General features: G+C 45.0%; 1 protein-coding gene across 2 annotated transcripts in view; it reads left to right on the top strand.

Annotated features, from left to right (window-relative positions):
- Window positions 1-7,823: 7,823 nt before the first annotated feature.
- The window catches only part of sec63 (SEC63 homolog, protein translocation regulator), a 146,351-nt gene continuing 135,303 nt past the window's right edge, over window positions 7,824-18,871 (top strand). The window contains exon 1 of one of the 2 annotated variants that reach the window (XM_070885641.1): window positions 7,824-8,037. In XM_070885641.1, coding sequence (XP_070741742.1) covers window positions 7,914-8,037 — 124 coding nt within the window. In that variant the 5' untranslated portion in view covers window positions 7,824-7,913. The remainder of the gene's footprint in view (window positions 8,038-18,871) is intronic. The other variant, XM_070885642.1, reaches the window with a different exon arrangement.

Genomic DNA, 18,871 nt, shown 5'->3' with positions numbered 1-18,871 from the left:
AACCCTATCCTGCTCTTTTTTGAGCCAGGTTTCTGTTATCACCATGATGTCATATTGTCAAGTGGTTATTTGCGCCTGCAGCTCACCAACCTTATTTATCATGCTTTGTGCATTCACACACATACACTGTATGATACATCTTAGATCATCCTGTAGTCTCTCTTAGTCTGACCCCACAATACCTTACTATTTCTTACTCTAGTGCTATCTGTCTCTCCCAATCCTTTGTGCCCTTGTTTCTCCTTTCTAATACTAGATCCAGGTGTTCACCCCCCTCTCAAATTAGTTTAAACCCTCCCCAACAGCACTTGTAGACTCCCATGAGAGGACATAGAAAATAGGTGCAGGTCGAGATTATTTCGCCCTTCGAGCCTGCACCACCATTCAATAAGATCATGGCTAATCATTCACCTCAGTACCCCTTTCCTGCTTTCTCTCTATACCGCTTGATCCCTTTAGACGTAAGGGCCATATCTAACTCCCTCTTGAATATATCTAACGAACTGGCATCAACAACTCTCTGCGGTAGGGAATTCCACAGGTTAACAACTCTCAGTGAAGAAGTTTCTCCTCATCTCAGTCCTAAATGGCTTACCCCTTATCCTTAGGATATGTCCCCTGGTTCTGGACTTCCCCAGCATCGGGAGCATTCTTCCTGCATCTAACCTGTCCAGTCCTGTCAGAATGTTATATGTTTCTCTGAGATTCCCTCTCATTCATCTAAACTCCAGTGAATACAGGCCCAGTCGATCCAGTCTCTCTTCATATGTCAGTCCTACCATCCCGGGAATCAGTCTGGTGAATCTTCGCTGCACTCCCTCAATAGCAAGAACGTCCTTCCTCAGATTAGGAGACCAAAACTGAACACAATATTCCAGGTGAGGCCTCACCAAGGCCCTGTACAACTGCAGTAAGACCTCCCTGCTCCCATACTCAAATCCCCTAGCTATGAAGGCCAACATGCCATTTGCCTTCTTCACCGCCTGTTGTACCTGCATGCCAACTTTCAATGACTGATGTACCATGATACCCAGGTCTTTTTGCACCCCCCCTTTTCCTAATCTGCCGCCATTCAGATAATATTCTGCCTTCATTTTTTCCCCCAAAACCAAAGTGGATAACCTCACATTTATTCACATTATACTGCATCTGCCATGCATTTGCCTAACCTGTTCAAGTCACCCTGCAGCCTCTTAGCATTCTCCTCACAGCTCACACCACCACCCAGCTAAGTGTCGTCTGCAAACTTGGAGAATTTACACTCAATTCCTTTATCTAAATCATTGATGTATATTGTAAATAGCACTGAGCCCACTAGTCACTGCCTGCCATTCTGAAAAGGACCCGTTTATCCCGACTCTCTGCTTCCTGTCTGCCAACCAGTTCTCTATCCATGTCAATACATTACCCCCAATACCATGTGCTTTAATTTTGCACACCAATCTCTTCTGTGGGACATTGTCAAAAGCCTTTTGAAAGTCCAAATACACCACATCCATTGGTTCTCCCTTGTCCACTCTACTAGTTACATCCTCAAAAAATTCCAGAAGATTTGTCAAGCATGATTTCCTTTTCATAAATCCATGCTGACTTGGACCGATCCTGTCACTGCTTTCCAAATGCGCTGCTATTTCATCTTTAATAATTGATTCCAACATTTTCCCCATTACTGATGTCAGGCTAACCGGTCTATAATTCCCCGTTTTCTGTCTCCCTCCTTTTTTTAAAAGTGGTGTTGCATTAGCTACCCTCCAGTCCATAAGAACTGAGCCAGAGTCGATAGATTGTTGGAAAATGATCACCAATGCATCCACTATTTCGAGGGCCACTTCCTTAAGTACTCTGGGATGCAGACTATCAGGCCCTGGGGATTTATCGGCCTTTCATCCCATCAATTTCCCTAACACAATTTTCTGACTAATGAGGATTTCCTTCAGTTCCTCCTTCTCGCTATACCCTCGGTCCCCTAGTATTTCCGGAAGGTTACTTGTGTCTTCCTTCGTAAAGACAGAACCAAAGTATTTGTTCAATTGGTCTGCCATTTCTTTGTTCCCCATTATAAATTCACCTGATTCTGACTGCAAGGGATCTATATTTGTCTTCACTAATCTTTTTCTCTTCACATAGCTATAGAAACTTTACGAGTCAGTTTTCATGTTCCCAGCAAGCTTCCTCTCATACTCTATTTCTCCCCTCCTAATTAAACCCTTTGTCCTCTTCTGCTGAATTCTAAATTTCTCGCAGACCTCAGGTTTGCTGCTTTTTCTGGCCAATTTATATGCCTGTTCCTTGGATTTAACACTATCCGCAATTTTTACTGTTTGCCACGGTTGAGCCACCTTCCCCGTTTTATTTTTATTCCAGACAGGGATGTACAATTGCTGAAGTTCATCCACGTGATCTTTAAATGTTTGCCATTGCCTATCCACCGTCAACCCTTTAAGTATTATTCGCCAGTCTATTCTAGCCAATTCATGTCTCATACCATGGAAGTTACCTTTCCTTAAGTTCAGGACCCTAGTCTCTGAATTAACTATGTCACTCTCGATCTTAATAAAGAATTCTATCATATTATGGTCACTCTTCCCCAAGGGGCTTCGCACAATAAGATTGCTAATTAGTCCTTTCTCATTACACATCACCCAGTCTAGGATGGCCAGCCCTCTAGTTGGTTCCTCGACATATTGGTCTAGAAAACCATCCCTAATTCATTCCAGGAAATCCTCCTCCACCGTATTGCTACCAGTTTGGTTAGCCCAATCTATATGTAGATTAAAGTCGCCTATGATAACTGCTGTACCTTTATTGCACGCATCCCTAATTTCTTGTTTGATGCTGTCCCCAACCTCAATACTACTGTTTGGCGGTCTGTACACAACTCCCATTAACGTTTTCTGCCCTTTGGTATTCCACAGCTCTACCCATACAGATTCCACATCATCCAAGCTAATGTCCTTCCTTACTATTGCGTTAATTTCCTCTTTAACCAGCAACATTACCCCACCTCCTTTTCCTTTCTGTCTATCCTTCCTGAATGTTGAATATTCCTGGATGTTGAGTTCCCAGCCTTGGTCACCCTGGAGCCATGTCCCCGTAATCCCAATTATATCATATTCGTTAATAGCTGCCTGCGCAGTTAATTCGTCCACGTTATTACGAATACTCCTCGCATTGAGGCACAGAGCCTTCAGGCTTGTCTTTTTAATACACTTTGTCTCTTTAGAATTTTTCTGTAATGTGGCTCTTTTTGATTTTTGTCTTGGGTTTCTCTTTCCGCCACTTTTACTTTGCTTCTTTCTATCTTTCGCTTCTGCCCCCATTTTACTTCCCTCTGTCTCCCTGCATAGGTTCCCATCCCCCTGCCATATTAGTTTAACCCCTCCCCAACAGCACTAGCAAACACTCTCCCTAGGACATTGGTTCCGGTCCTGCCCAGGTGACGACCGTCCACTGGTCGCACCTCCCCCAGAAACGGTTCCAATGTCCCAGGAATTTGAATCCCTCCCTCCTGCACCACTCATCAAGCCACGTATTCATCTTAGCTATCCTGCAATTCCTACTCTGACTAGCACGTGGCACTGGTAGCAATCCTGAGATTACTACCTTTGAGGTCCTGCTTTTTAATTTAACTCCTAGCTCCCTAAATTCAGCTTGTAGGACCTCATCCCGTTTTTTACCTATATGCACCATGACAATTGGCTGTTCACCCTCCCCTTCCAAAATGTCCTGCAGCCGCTCCGAGACATCCTTGACCCTTGCACCAGGGAGGCAACATACGATCCTAGAGTCTCGATAGCGGTCGCAGAAACGCCTATCTATTCCCCTTACAATAGGATCTCCTACCACTGTAGCTCTCCCACTCTTTTTCCTGCCCTCCTGTGCTGTAGAACCACCCATGATGCCATGAACTTGGTTGCTGCTGCCCTCCCCTGGTGAGTCATCCCCCCCCCCCCCCAACAGCATCCAAGGTGGTGTATCTGTTTTGGAGGGGGATGATTGCAGGGGACTCCTGCACTGCCTTCCTTCCACTGCTCTGCCTGATCATCACCCATTCCCTATCTGCCTGAGTAACCTTTACCTGCGGTGTGACCAACTCATTAAATGTGCTATTAACGACATTCTCAGCATCGCGAATGCTCCAGAGTGAATCCATGCGCAGCTCCAGTGCCGCAATGCCGTCTGTCAGGAGCTGCAGCTGGACATGTAGTCGTCAGGGACACCGGAAGCATCCCTGAGTTCCCACATAGCACAGGAGGAGCATGACACGGGTCTGGGCTCTCCTACCATGACTTAACCCTTAAATTAACATTAGTCCCAGCTCTGTTGAGGTGTAACCCGTCCAGCCTGTACAGGTCCCACTTCCCCCAGAACTGGTCCCAGTATCCCAGGAATCTGAAATCCTCCCTCCTGCACCATCTCTCCAGCCACGGATTCATCTGCTCTATCCTCCTATTTCTATATTCACTAGCTCATCGCATTGGGAGTAATCCAGACTTTACTACCTTTGAGGTCCTGTTTCGTAATCTCTTTGCTAGCTCACTAAAATCTACCTGCAGGACCTTATGCCTCTTTCTAACTATGTCGTTGGTACCGATATGGACCATGACCTCTGGCTGTTCACCCTCTCCCCTCAGAATATTCTGCATGGTGACATCCTTGACCCTTGCACCTGCGAAGCAACATACCATCCTGAAATTACATCTGCAGCCGCAGAAATGCCTGTCTGTTCCCTAACTATCGAATCCCCTACCACTATTGCTTTCTCAATCTGACACTTCCCCCCGCCCCCGTACAACTGAGCCACCCGTGGTGCCATGGACTTGGCTCTGGCTCTGCTCCCCAGAGGAACCATCGCCTTCACCAATACTCAGCACTGAATATTGGTTGGAGAGCGAGATGCACTCAGGGGACTCCTGCACTACCTGCCTGGTCCTCCTTGTCTGTCTGGCAGTCACCCATTTTCTCTCCACTAAGAGGAGAAGCAGAACCTGTCTAGTGGACTCAGACAAGGTTAAGTGGCATGGCATGATAAGGGAGGAAAAGATTTCATGACAATGTAAAACAGGAGAGGTGGGGGAGAATTCACGGGAGCAAAGAGGGCATAATGCATGGCAAGGGTGCAATGATTGGAGATGGGATGTGGGAATGGTTGGCAGAGAAGGAGCGAGGGAGCAGGAGGGAAGGGGAAATCAATGTCAATGAGGTGGGAGGTAAATGGATGGCATAGAGGGAAAAGGGAAAAGGATAATTATGAAGGAGAGAGGGAAGGGGTCAGAATCTGGGAGCGATGGTTGGGGGAAAAGCTAGGAGTGGCACTTTCATCGAGGGAAGGACAGTCAGGATCAACTGAGAGGGAATGAGGGGAGGGAGTGCTACCATGAACTGGGAGAAGAGTGTCAGTATGAACTGGGTGGGTTGTAGGCAAAAGCGTCTCTGTAAAAGATTGGATGGGGTGCATTGTCACTGTGAACAGGGTGGAGGGCGAGAGAGTGCATTTGTTAAACTGGGAGAGTGTATATGGGAGAGTGAATGTTTAGGTAACTTTTAGGTAAGTGGTGGTCTGCTTATATAAACAGAAAATGCTGGAAATACTCAGCAGGCCAGGCACATCTGTGGAGAGAGAAACAGTTAATGTTTCAGGTCGATGACCTTTCGTCAGAACTGGAAAAAGTAAGAGATGTAACAGATTTTAAGCAGGGGCAGGGAAAGCGGGTAGGGTAGGAAAGAACAAAAGGCAATGCCTGTGATAGGGTGGAAGGCAGGAGACAAATGACAAAAGTATGATTGTAGAAAGCAAAAGGAGATGGTAATGAGACAAGTAAAGAAACAAAAGATGAGTCTGGAAGAGGTGTAAATGGGAATGGCAGAATCATCAACAGCTGCCATGTGAAAAAATAGGGGCAGAGGTTATGGCCTGAAATTATTGAACTCAATATTGAGTCCAGAAGGCTGTAAAGTGCCTAATTGAAAGATGAGGCACTGTTCTTTGAGCTTATGTTGAGCTTCATTGGAACACTGTCAGAGGCTGAGGATCCCCAGCATCGAAGCACTGACCACATTCGACCAGCTCTGTTGGGCGGGCCACATTGTTCGCATGCCTGACACAAGACTCCCAAAGCAAGTGCGCTACTCGTAACTCCTACACGGCAAACAAGCACCAGGTGGGCAGAGGAAATGTTTCAAGGACACCCTCAAAGCCTCCTTGATAAAATGCAACATCCCCACCGACACCTGAGAGTCCCTGGCCAAAGACTGCCCTAAGTGGAGGAAGAGAATCCGGGAGGGCGTTGAGCACCTCGAGTCTCGTCGCCGAGAGCATGCAGAAAGCAAGCGCAGGCAGCGGACGGATCATGCGGCAAACCAGACTCCCCACCCACCCCTTCCTTCAACAACTGTCTGTCCCACCTGTGAGAATGTTGGACTGTTCAGTCACCTAAGAATTCACTTTTAGAGTGGAAGCATGTCTTCCTCGACTTCGAATGACTGCCTATGATGATGATGATGGGTAAGAGGCTGAGGACAGAGAGGTCGAGTGGGAGTGGAACGGATAATTAAAATGACAGACGACCATAAGCTCGGGGTTATGCTTATGGACTGAATGGAGGTGTTCCGCAAAACCGTCACCCAATCTGCGTTGGAGACCACATCATGAGCAGCATATACAGTGTACTAAATTGCAAGAAGTACAAGTAAATCAGTGTTTAATTGGAAGAAATGTTTGGGGCCCTTCCAATACATATAAAAGAATGCTTTTAAAAAGGAAAGACTTGCATTTATGTAGCGCCTTTCATGACTTCAGGATGCCCCAAAGCACTTTACAGCCAATGAAATACTTTTCGAAGTGTCGTCACTGATGTACTGTAGGAATGTTATGTTGGTTATAGCTTTTGCTCAAGTTACAAAAATTGTGTAGCTACTTGTTTCCATCTCTCAGGCCTGTTTTCATAATTTTTGAAGTTGTTGCTTAGCTAGGAGCTGGCACGTACATGAGAGGGACATCAAAATTGGGGAGGGCTGAAAGTGTGTCTATATGTGTACCACATCCCGTAACAATCCAAAGTGCGAACAGCAGTGCACACTCCAAATCTGAATTCACTCACTGCCACCTCTCTTCCGCTCTTACATCCGGTCCAGGGTGTCCTTGGAGATGGAGCACGCGGTGTCCACCGGTACGCTCGCGGCCTTCCGCGAGAGGTGGGCACCGGAGGGACTGGAGTGCATCATCACGCCCGGCAACCAAATTTTAATTTGATTTTGCGTTTTTAAGTTTAATTTGTTTTAATTGCCGGTGCTTTTAGTGTCCCCCTTCCCTTTTATAGGGGGCACTGGGGAAAATTGTGATTTTAGTGCCCAAAAAAAAAAGAAAAACACAAAAAAAAACAAAAAAAATAGGGGGGGAAAAAAAAGGGCCTTGTAAATGTCTGGAGTGTCACCCAGGTCGGGTGGCACCGTTTAATGTTTTATGTTTTTGCAGGTGAACTCCAAAAGAGTTTTCACTCACTGCCTGTCACTCAACTATTGTCCTGGCTAATATTTATCCCTCAATCAATATAACAAAAAAATAGATTATCTGGTCATTATCACATTGCTGTTTGTGGGAGCTTTCTTTTGCTCAAATTGGCCGCTTCGTTTCATACATTACAACAGAGACAACACTGCAGGGCAAGCAGAGAACGCGCGAAAAACAATGCCCCTCCAGCATGCCCCGCCCCTTGCAACTACTCTCTGCAATTGGCTGCGGTTCGGGCGCGCGGAGTGCAGGCCCACGTGATCCTTGCCCCAGCGCGTGCTCGGCCGCTGACGCCGCCGCCGCTGCACGCACGCTAGCTGCGCGTGCGCAGTGCCACGTCCGTGCTTGTGTTGGAAGAGCGAGCGCGAGCGAGGCCCGAAGAAGCAGCGTCAGGCAGCCAGCAATGGCCGGCCAGCAGTTCCAGTACGACGACAGCGGCAATACCTCCTTCTATTTCCTCACGTCGTTCGTGGGACTTCTCGTCATCCCGGCTACTTTTTACCTCTGGCCCAAAGATCAGAACGACGGTGAGTCCACTCGAGGAGGGTGAGGGGGGAAGGTTTGTTCTGAACATGAATAATAAAATGCAAACAGTTTTTAAAAAAATATACCAGTTAGAGTCTCTCCTCCCCACAGTTAGTCAGTCAGTCCCTGGGAACATGGGCTCATGCTGCCCGCCCACCATTCAGTTCCCCCCCAAAGCAAAACCCGTGTTGCGGGGCCTGTTGTATTTCAGCGAAGAGGGGGAAATGAGGGAGGGCGGGTGAGGAGGATTACACAACATCCCCCACCCCGGGGTGCTGCTGGTCCCACTCAAAGTCCCCTGTCTAAAAGTTTCTGGACGGATAATCTGTGGCTGTTCAGACTTCTGCCGGCTTATGGGTGTTTTTTTTAATACATAGTTTAGACCACAGTGTTGTAATTTATTTACTTAAACATGGACTTGTCATAAAATGCAGATTTATTTAAACTCTTCATTTGGATCTAAAACGCAGCGAAATGATGTTTCTACTTTTTTGGGAGGGAGCAGTGAGGTGTTACTCAACAAACCTTCCAGCCAGTTTTCCTGGCGCCTGCTGCATTTATGTGTTACTTTGTGCTACACCGTGTGTTTTTTTGCCCAGGAATTTTAATACGTTTGTGTCTCTACAAGCGGGGCTTCATTCGTCTTTCTCTTGCTATCTCGACTTAAAACAGAGATCAGAGCAATCGTTCTTCAGTATTTCAGTGTATACAAATAAAATAAGTGTTTCAAATGCTGGAAACTTGGAAAATACTGGAAGTACACAGTAGGTTGGTCAGCATTTGTAAAGAGAAAAGACAGGTTAGCTGGTTTCCAGTTAGAGGTAGTTGGACCTGAAACGTTAAGATGACTTTTATCTTTACAGATGCTGATGGACCTTCAATGCTACTATAAATTTCCTGTAACTGAATCTAATGGACTGTGATGACATTTGAAATTGATTCTAGGACTTTAATGTGAGAAGCAAATAATGCATGTATAGGAATCAAAAAACAGGCTACTAGTAGATCCCATTTAGATTTTGCATTTAGTAATACTTTGTAGAGGGCATCATAATGTGAAATACCAGGTTTGGTACATAGCTACGTGTATACTTTATGCTGGGCAAAATAGTTACAAATTCAATATAGTCACTTGAATTTCTTAATTTTCTAACTTTTGGGTTATGATTTGAATACCATTGGTGACATGATATGACAACGAATGCTTGATTACACAGATGAATGGTTTTTACCATTAAATGAATTGGTATAGCAATCTTAATATGGTGAAATAAAAACAGAAAATGTTGGGAATACTCAACAGGTCAGGCAGCGTCTGTGGAGAGAGAAATAGAGTTAACGTTTCAGGTCGATGACCTTTTGTCAGAGTGGTAGGGTGAAATTCAGATCCAAACTTTATTTGGAAGAGAGGTCCAACGACTTGCCCATCCCATCAAAGAACTGTATAAAGTACTAGGTCAAAATCTAGTGTTAAAAGTACGACTTGTAAATGCACTGTTAAAGTTGCCTTCTGTAAGTGTTAATGGGTAAAAATAAATTGAATCTTAGTGATTTTCCAAAATTAGATCCAGGATACAAATATTTTAGAAAAGTCCACTTGTCTATTCAGTAAGTACAGTGCTTGAATAGAGATCCCCTGCCCCCATTCCATTATGTATCTCATATCCCAAAGTAATATCTGTGCAGACATACAGAACAATTTCACAACTGGTTGAATTGTTGCCTCAAGTCAAGGCCAAGCTCATCAGCAGTTCAGTATTGCTATGAAGTGGTGAATGATGCAAACCTAAAATATGTAATGAGAGAGGTATCATGAACCAGCTCCCTCCCAGATTACCGTGTATATTTTAACTTATTATTTTTCTTTAAGTGTACTCAATTTGGTGCATTTCTACCCAGAACTAAAGCCACTACTAGACCAGTGCCACCTACTGTATTGCTGGGGGAAAAATACTTCATAAGCTTTGAAATAATGCTTCAATTTTATAGCAAGGATTAAACCCTGGGCTTGTATGTATCTGAGAGCTAGTACTGTCCTTCATAGATTTGAAGCCATGGCATGAGAGTAATATCTTTGTGCTACATTCCATCAAACCTAGAATGGTTAAGCAGCTATCTCTGGGCCATTTTGTGAAGTGATTTGAGAGTGTCCGTAAACGTTTGGTGTGCTTATCTTGTGTGTAATTGGAATTATTTCTGTTCAAAGGATACATTTAAGTTATCAAACATTCTTGCAGATTTCCTTGCATCAGGTTGGTTTGTTTTCCTCCTGTTTGTGTTGATTACCATATATTCACACAAGCACAAGAATTGGAGCGGTGTGTTGTCAACCTTAATAAAAATGGAGCTAAATATCCAGTAATGCCACCTGTACACTGGGGCATAAGAACCCACTCGTTTCTTTATTAGGTGTTGGGAAATAATCAACCTCTCATGGTTCGAAAAATTACATTGCAAGTTTCTAATCTGCAACCAGTAGAAATTGTTTTTTTTGTTCAAAAAATAGTTTGGAGACTGTGCTGTTGGTCCATTGTTTACATTTTTCTAGACATTAACAGCAGATAATATGGTCTGTTACATGCCCAAGTTGAGGGATTTCATAATATATATGTGACTGATCTTGGGAGATTATATAGCTTGTAGAGTCGGTGTCACACGAATGTTGACGACAACCTGCTTTTGTATAGCATTCTTCTAATATCCTCCTTTCCTGTTTAGTGTCCACCTCCCCGTCTATTTACTCCTAATATTCACATTTTTTAACGTGTGATCCCGAGTATTTGAATCCATTTTTCCTGGACCAGTTCTTTTCAATTCGTTCATGATTTTCAAACTGCAATACAATCGTATATTTTCCAAAAATAACGAACTCAACTTCCTTAATCTTTTCTATCAACTTAAATTCCTGTCACCAGAATCATTATTGTTCTTCACCTCTTAGGAGCAACCCTATCCTTGGGTGGCTAGAACTTACACGCTACTCCAGATGGGGTTGTACTGCCTTGCACAGTAGCAATGCAACCTTTTGGTTTATACTGTATCCTTCTGCCAATGTAACCCAATATCTTACTTGCCATTTTCCTACGTTATGATATGAGGGTAAATTTCTTCACCTAGAGGTTAGTGGGGGTCTGGAACTTGCTGCTTGAAAGGGTGGTAGAGGCAGAAAGATCTCACCACGTTTAAAAGATACTTGGATGTGGGCTATGGACCCAGAGCTGGAAAGCGGGATGAGGCTGGATAGCTCTTGGTTGGCTGGCATGGACACGATGGGTCGAAATGGCCTCCTTCCGTGCTGTAAATTTCTATCATTCTATGATTACAACAGTGACTACACAACAAAAAGTACTTCATTGGCTGTAAAGCGCTTTGGGACATCAGGTGGTCGTGAAAGGCGTTATATAAATGCAAGTCGTTTTACTGCAGCCAGTCATAATGCTGATCACTTCATAGATTAATTTGCTATAAACCATGCCAGCCTTGGCTCAATGGTAGAACTCTTGCTTCTGAGTCAAGGTCGTGGGTTCAAGGGCTCACTCGAGAGACTAGAGCACAAAATCTAGGCTGACGCTTACTTCAGTGCAGTACTGAGGAAGTGCACTGAAGATATGTTGTTAAACCAAGGCCCTGACTGCCTTCTAAGATTTAAAATGAATCCCATGGCACTAATCGGAGAAGAGCAGAGGAATTCCTTCAGTGTTCTGGTCAACATTTATCCTTCAACCAACACCAAAATGTGATCTGGTCATTTATTTGAGTACAGTTTGTGGGTGCAAATTGACTGCTTCATTTTTGTTACATTATAACAGTGACTACACTTCGAAAGTGCTTCATTGGCTGGCTGTAAAGTGTTTTGGGGCACCTGAGGTTGTGAAAGGTGCTATATAAATGCAAATCTTTCTTTCTTGGAGCCCTTAATCAGAATGACATTTCCTTGTATCATTTAACACTTCCTTCTCTTGATTTCTTGCTTGCAAACTAATTCTGTTTGTTCTCATTGAGTTGTCTTCCACCTATTGGCTGTTATTTAAAAGACCTAAATCCTTCTGCATAAGACTGTGTTGTTTCTATTATTTTCCCTTTATTTCAATATCGTCCACAAACTTGCACATTTTGCATACTATGCCCTCATCCAGATTATTATGTATATTGAGTATTCCATCAGTTGTGTATCTATTGATGCATGGCAACAATTATTAAAATGGATGGAATAATAGGATAAGTAGGTTGCTAATGAGTCCAGTAGAAAATACTGAGACCTCAATGCATTGATAAGATTACAGTTTGAGGATTGCTAGTTTTACCCATCATATTTAAGAGAATACATGGAGGTGCTAGGTTATTTGGTGAAGGTAGGGAATTGAATCAAATTTCCTCCCTCCTGTCTTTAAGAACTAATTCCTTTTTTTGAAGTAATTTTCTGCAGTCACTAACAGCTCACTCAAACCCTGCCTGATGGGTCCTTGAGAACGAGTGTCGAAAAGCTGTTCAGTTGTGAGGAAAGTGTGTTGTAGCCCAGCGAAATCTTTCCTCACCGGTCATCTACATCGGTGTGTTTTCCAGTAATGTGACAGGATAACAATCAGGTGGTATATTTCCTGTTGACAGCCACTTGAAAAAGCACTTTCTCTGCTGGTGTGCAATGAGTAGGGAGGGGAAATACAAAGATTAAAATGCCAGTTGGAGAGTCATTTATGGGTGTCATTGAACTTTTCCTAGCAGCTGGTTTCACAGTGGGATTGATTTAGGCTCCAGAGTAGACTCTTCACTTCTGCAGTTGTTGCGTAGTCCAAGGAGATCAGGAAACGATGTGGCTATTTCTCCTACCCTTTTTCTGTCCTTCTGCGGCTGCGTCCTCTCAAGACTCTGCCCCCGATGCCTCCTGCTCGAAACCGGAAGTGGGACCCCGCAATCAGTCTGACCACATTGTTGCTCCACGGGTTATTTGACTGACCTACTAATCCTCCTACCGACGGCCTGCTCCTGCCGCTGGGCCCCCGACTGAGCTCCGAGCCGGGAGGGAGAGCCTGTGAGTGGCGGGGGTGGGGAAGGAGAAACACGGCGGGGGCGGTGGTGGTGGAAGAAGAGGAAGAGAGAGAAACGGGGGGGGGGGGGGGGGATGTGGAAGAGAGAGAAACACGGGGGCAGAGAGAGGGAGGAAGCGGGAGGGGAGAGAGGGAACTCTGGAAAGACAGATCACGTTCTTCCAAACCCCTTTACACCCACACCCAATTTCTCAGAAAGCTCGTATGGATATTGGAGTAGATGAAATCCAGAAGTCTCGACACTGTCACTATTCACTTCATACCCAATAAACCTGTTAACAATCCATGGTGGGGTGGTGGGTAAGCACTTGCGCTGGGGTAAGGGACTTCGCATGGGGGAGGCAGCACATGTGCTGGGGTACGGGACTTCAGCTAGGGGAGGGATGGACTTGTGCTGGGGTAAGGGACTTCGGCTGGAACTTGGTACTTTTGGGGGAGATCTATCCTCTGTGGCTTCTGAAGTCAAAATGGATCGAATTATGAATTGGAATGCCAGTCAGAACTTGGGCTGGGCGGTTTCTATTACACATACGAGAGAAACTTCAGGATGTGACTTATCCTCCAAGGGGACCAATCAGAGACAAAGCGGCCATTTTGGCAGTACAAATAGACACAATCATCAGGAAAAAAAGTTTGAATAGCATACAACATATTTAGTGCAAGTTAAGGAGTGGTCAAGATATGAAATTGTGTACTGATGGCAAATACCTACATAATGGTACAAAAATTGCAGCCCGAGGCTTCCCGCGGGCGAAAGCCTCTGACCTGAAAAAAAAACTTTTTGGTTTCTGAAATAATATTTGAGCTTTCGAGATGTGTACATTTTTCTCTATTGAATATAGAAATTCCTTTTTTTTTCTTCTTCCCCCCCCCCCCCTCCTTTTTCACAGGATTCTTGTGCAGTCATCTCCGAAACACTATCCTTCTGCACTATGGTTGCACAGGTTCAGGGTGACCTCCAGTGCTACACATGAGGTGATCCTTCATGCGTGTGACTTGATAGTGAGCTTGTTCAGTCGTGAGCTTGTTCAGCCATGAACTCATTGAATGGCCTACTCCTGCACCTATTTTCTGTTTCTATGGACAATCTATTTGACCCATGGGGGCATTGTAGCTGAGCCCGTTCCTGTGCTCAGCTAATATTCATGCATGCACAGTTCCAAGAGGTGGTTTAAAAACCCTGACTGACACACTTTCTCGCACCGCCCCCCCCAACCCCCACCTCCTCGCCAGCTGTTCATTGCATAAACTTGCTGATCTGTTAGGAGAGCCACCGAACATATGGACATTTCTGAAGACCAGTTTAGTAATTGAAATTTCCTGAATTAAATTTCTTTTTAAACTCATTAGGATTCTTGCTATCATGTCACTTTTTGTTTGTTTTGGGAGCGGAATGTGGCGACAGAACAAAAATCCAACTATACTCCTCAAAACAGCCAGCAAGTATCCAGAGATGTGATATGGAGGAAAATTATTAAATAGACACTTAATTTATTGTTGTGCAAAACGGTTTGTCAAAAACCTCATTAATGCATAAAAGTTTTCTCTTTCATAGCAGTGTTAATGATGAACACATCACCTCAGCTGTCTGCGAAAAATGTAATAACGCCGAGCAGAGATGATTACTTTTGGCTGATTTTGATGCATGTAAAAATAGCATGTTGTAATGAGAACTAAACAGAAGGAACATAAGAACATAACATAAGAACATAAGAAATATAAACATAGAAAATAGGTGCAGGAGTAGGCCATTCGGCCCTTCGAGCCTGCACCACTATTCAATAAGATCATGGCTGATCATTCCCTCAGTACCCCTTTCCTGCTTTCTCTCCATACCCCTTGATCCCCTTAGCTGTAACTCCCTCTTGAATATATCCAATGATCTGGCATCTCTGCAGCAGGGAATGCCACAGGTTAAAAATTCTGAGTGAAGAAGTTTCTCCTCATCTCAGTCTTAAATGGCCTACCTCTTATCCTAAAACTGTGTCGCCTGGTTCTGGACTTCCCCAACATCGGGAACTTGTCCAATCCCGTCAGAATCTTATATGTTTCTATGAGATCCCCTCTCATCCTTCTAAACTCCAATGTAGAAAGGCCAAGTTGATCCAGTCTCCTCATATGTCCGTCCAGCCATCCCGGGAATCAGTCTGGTGAACCTTCGCTGCACTCCCTCAATAGCAAGAACGTCCTTCCTCAGATTAGGAGACCAAAACTGAACACAATATTCCAGGTGAGGCCTCACCAAGGCCCTGTACAACTGCAGTAAGACCTCCCTGCTCCTATACTCAAATCCCCTCGCTATGAAGGCCAACATACCATTTGCCTTCACTGCCTGCATGCCAACTTTCAATGGCTGATGAACCATGACACCCAGGTTTCGTTGCACCTCCCCTTTTCCTAATCTGTCACCATTCAGATGATATTCTGTCTTGGTGTTTTTGCCCCCAAAGTGGATAACCTCACATTTATCCACATTATACTGCATCTGCCATGCATTTGCCCACTCACCTAACCTGTCCAAGTCACCCTGCAGCCTTTTAGCGTCCCCCTCACTGCTCACACATATCACCCAGTTTAGTATCATCTGAAAAGTTGGAGATATTACACTCAATTCCTTCATCCAAATCATTGATGTATATTGCAAAGAGCTGGGGTCCCAGCACTGAGCCCTGTGGCACTCCACTAGTCACTGCCTGCCATTTTGAAAAGGACCCGTTCATCCCGACTCTCTGCTTCCTGTCTGCCAACCAGTTCTCTATCCGCGTCAGTATATTACCCCCAATACCATGTGCTTTGATTTTGTACACCAATTTCTTGTGTGGGACCTTGTCAAAAGCTTTTTGAAAGTCCTAATACACTACATCCACTGGTTCTCCCTTGTCCACTCTACTAGTTACATCATCAAAAAATTCCAGAAGATTTGTCAGGCATGATTTCCCTTCATAAATCCATGCTGACTTGGACCGATTCTGTCACTTTCCAAATGTGCTGCTATTTCATCCTTAATAATTGATTCCAACATTTTCCCCACTACTGATGTCAGGCAAACCGGTCTATAATTACCTGCTTTCTCTCTCCCTCCCTTTTATAAAAAAGAAGTGGTGCTACATTAGCTACCCTCCAGTCCATAGGAACTGATCCAGATTCGATAGACTGTTGGAAAATGATCACCAATGCATCCACTATTTCTAGGTGCCACTTCTTAAGTACTCTGGGATGCAGACGATCAGGCCCTGGGGATTTATCGGCCTTCAATCCCATCAATTTCCCTAACACAATTTCCCACCTTTATAAGGATATCCTTCTGTTCCATCTCACTAGACCCTCGGTCCCCTAGTACTTCCGGAAGATTATTTGTGTCTTCCTTCGTGGAGACAGAACCAAAGTATTTGTTCAACTGGTTTGCCATTTCTTTGTTCCCCATTATAAATTCACCTGAATCCGACTGCAAGGGACCTATGTTTGTCTTCACTAATCTTTTTCTTTTCAGATATTTATAGAAGCTTTTGCAGTCAGTTTTTATGTTCCTGGCAAGCTTCTTCTCGTACTCTATTTTCCCCCTCTTAATTAAACCCTTTGTCCTCTTCTGCTGAATTCTAAATTTCTCCCAGTCCTCAGGTTTGTTGCTTTTTCTGGCCAATTTATATGCCTCTTCCTTGGATTTAACACTATCCTTAATTGCCCTTGTTAGCCACGGTTGAGCCACGTTCCCCGTTTTATTTTTACTCCAGACAGGGATGTACAATTGCTGAAGTTCATCCATGTGATCTTTAAATGTCTGCCATTGCCTATCCACCGTCCACCCTTTGAGTATCATTCGCCAGTCTATTCTAGCCAATTCACATCTCATACCATCGAAGTTACCTTTCCTTAAGTTCAGGACCCTAATCTCTGAATTAACTGTGTCACTCTGCATCTTAATAAAGAATTCTACTATATTATGGTCATTCTTCCCCAAGGGGCCTCGCACAACAAGATTGCTAATTAGTCCTTTCTCATTACACATCACCCAGTCTAGGATGGCCAGCTCCCTAGTTGGTTCCTCGACACATTGGTCGAGAAAACCATCCTTAATACACTTCAGGAAATCCTCCTCCACTGCATTGCTGCCAGTTTGGTTAGCCCAATCAATATGTAGATTAAAGTTGCCCATGATAACTGCTGTACCTTTATTGCATGTATTGTGTTCCTAACACAGATGAGACTGCACACAAGGAGGTTAAAGTAATAGTGACCTCCAGTCTTTAATAAGACACTCCAGAATGAGGAACAGGCCTTCGGAGCAGGCTTATATACAGTACTCCCAAGGGATGCTGGGATCCCTTGGGACTTCAGGGGCTGAGCTACCTGTGGCGGAACATGGGAGTGCATGCTTTACAGATACACATCATCACTCTTTCCCCCCCCCCCCCGGCAAAGTCAAAGTGAAAACTATTTACAAGGTGAGGCGGTCGGGAGCCATTCTTTCCCTGGTGGACTGCCTCGGTACAAACGTCTGTTCTGCTGTGTTGGCTGTGCCCTCGCTGGGCTGGCGTGTTGTTGGCCCTGCAGGGCTGCGAGGTGAGCCTGGCCTTGCTGGGCTGTTGGGCATGATGGGTTCGTCCTAGTCCGGCTTGGGTGTCGTTGATCCTTTGGGTGTGTGTTGTGGGCTTGAACAAGGTGGTGTCTGCTGTGGGTTGTTCAGGGCAATCTGTGAACCGCAGCCTCGTTTGGTCCAGCTGCTTTCTGCAAATTTGTCCATTGTCTAGTTTGACCACAAACACCCTACTCCCTTCTTTAGCTATCACTGTGCCCGCGATCCACTTGGGACCATGTCCATAGTTTAGCACATACACAGGGTCATTCAGATCAATTTCCTGTGACACAGTGGCACGACCATCGTTTACATTTTGTTACTGCCGCCTGCTCTCTACCTGATCATACAGGTTGGGGTGAACCAGCGAAAGTCTGGTTTTAAGTGTCCTTTTCATGAGTAGCTCAGCCGGGGTCACCCCTGTGCGCGAGTGGGGTCTCGTGCGGTAGCTGAGCAATACTCTGGACAGGCGGGTTTGGAGTGAGCCTTCTGTGACTCGTTTTAGGCTTTGTTTGATGGGTTGTACTGCCCGCTCTGCCTGTCCATTGGAGGCTGGTTTAAACGGGGCCGAGGTGACATGTTTGATCCCATTCTTTAAATTCGGCACTGGTGAAACATGGCCCGTTGTCACTGGCCAGTACATCAGGCAGGCCGTGGGTGGCACACATGGCCCTTAGGCTTTCAATGGTGGCGGTGGCGGTACTTCACGACATTATTTCACATTCACTCCATGTTGAAAAAGCATCCACTACCACCAGGTACCGAGAAACGGGCCCGCATAGTCGACATGGATCCTCGACCATGTTCTGGAGGGCCAGGACCACAAACATAGTGGTGCCTCTCTGGGCGCGTTGTTCAACTGAGCACACACGCTGCATTGCCGTACACAGGACTCTAAGTCAGAGTCGATACCGGGCCACCACACGTGGGATTCTGGTTATCGCTTTCATCATTACTATACCCGGGTGTGTGCTGTGGAGATCCGAGGTGAACGTCTCCCTGCCCTTTTTTGGTAGCACTACGCGATTACCCCACAACAGGCAGTCTGCTTGAATGGACAGCTCGTCCTTTCGCCGCTGGAACGGTTTGATTGGCTCTTGCATTTTAACGGGGATGCTGGCCCAGCTCCCATGCAGTACACAGTTTTTTACTAGGGACAGCAGAGGATCTTGGCTGGTCCAAGTCCTAATCTGGCGGGCCGTGACAATTGATTTATCA

Source organism: Pristiophorus japonicus, chromosome 7, assembly GCF_044704955.1.
Source record: "Pristiophorus japonicus isolate sPriJap1 chromosome 7, sPriJap1.hap1, whole genome shotgun sequence".
Taxonomy (NCBI): domain Eukaryota; kingdom Metazoa; phylum Chordata; class Chondrichthyes; family Pristiophoridae; genus Pristiophorus; species Pristiophorus japonicus.
Note: the sequence above shows the minus strand (reverse complement) of the source record. Positions and strands in the feature narration are given on the sequence as shown.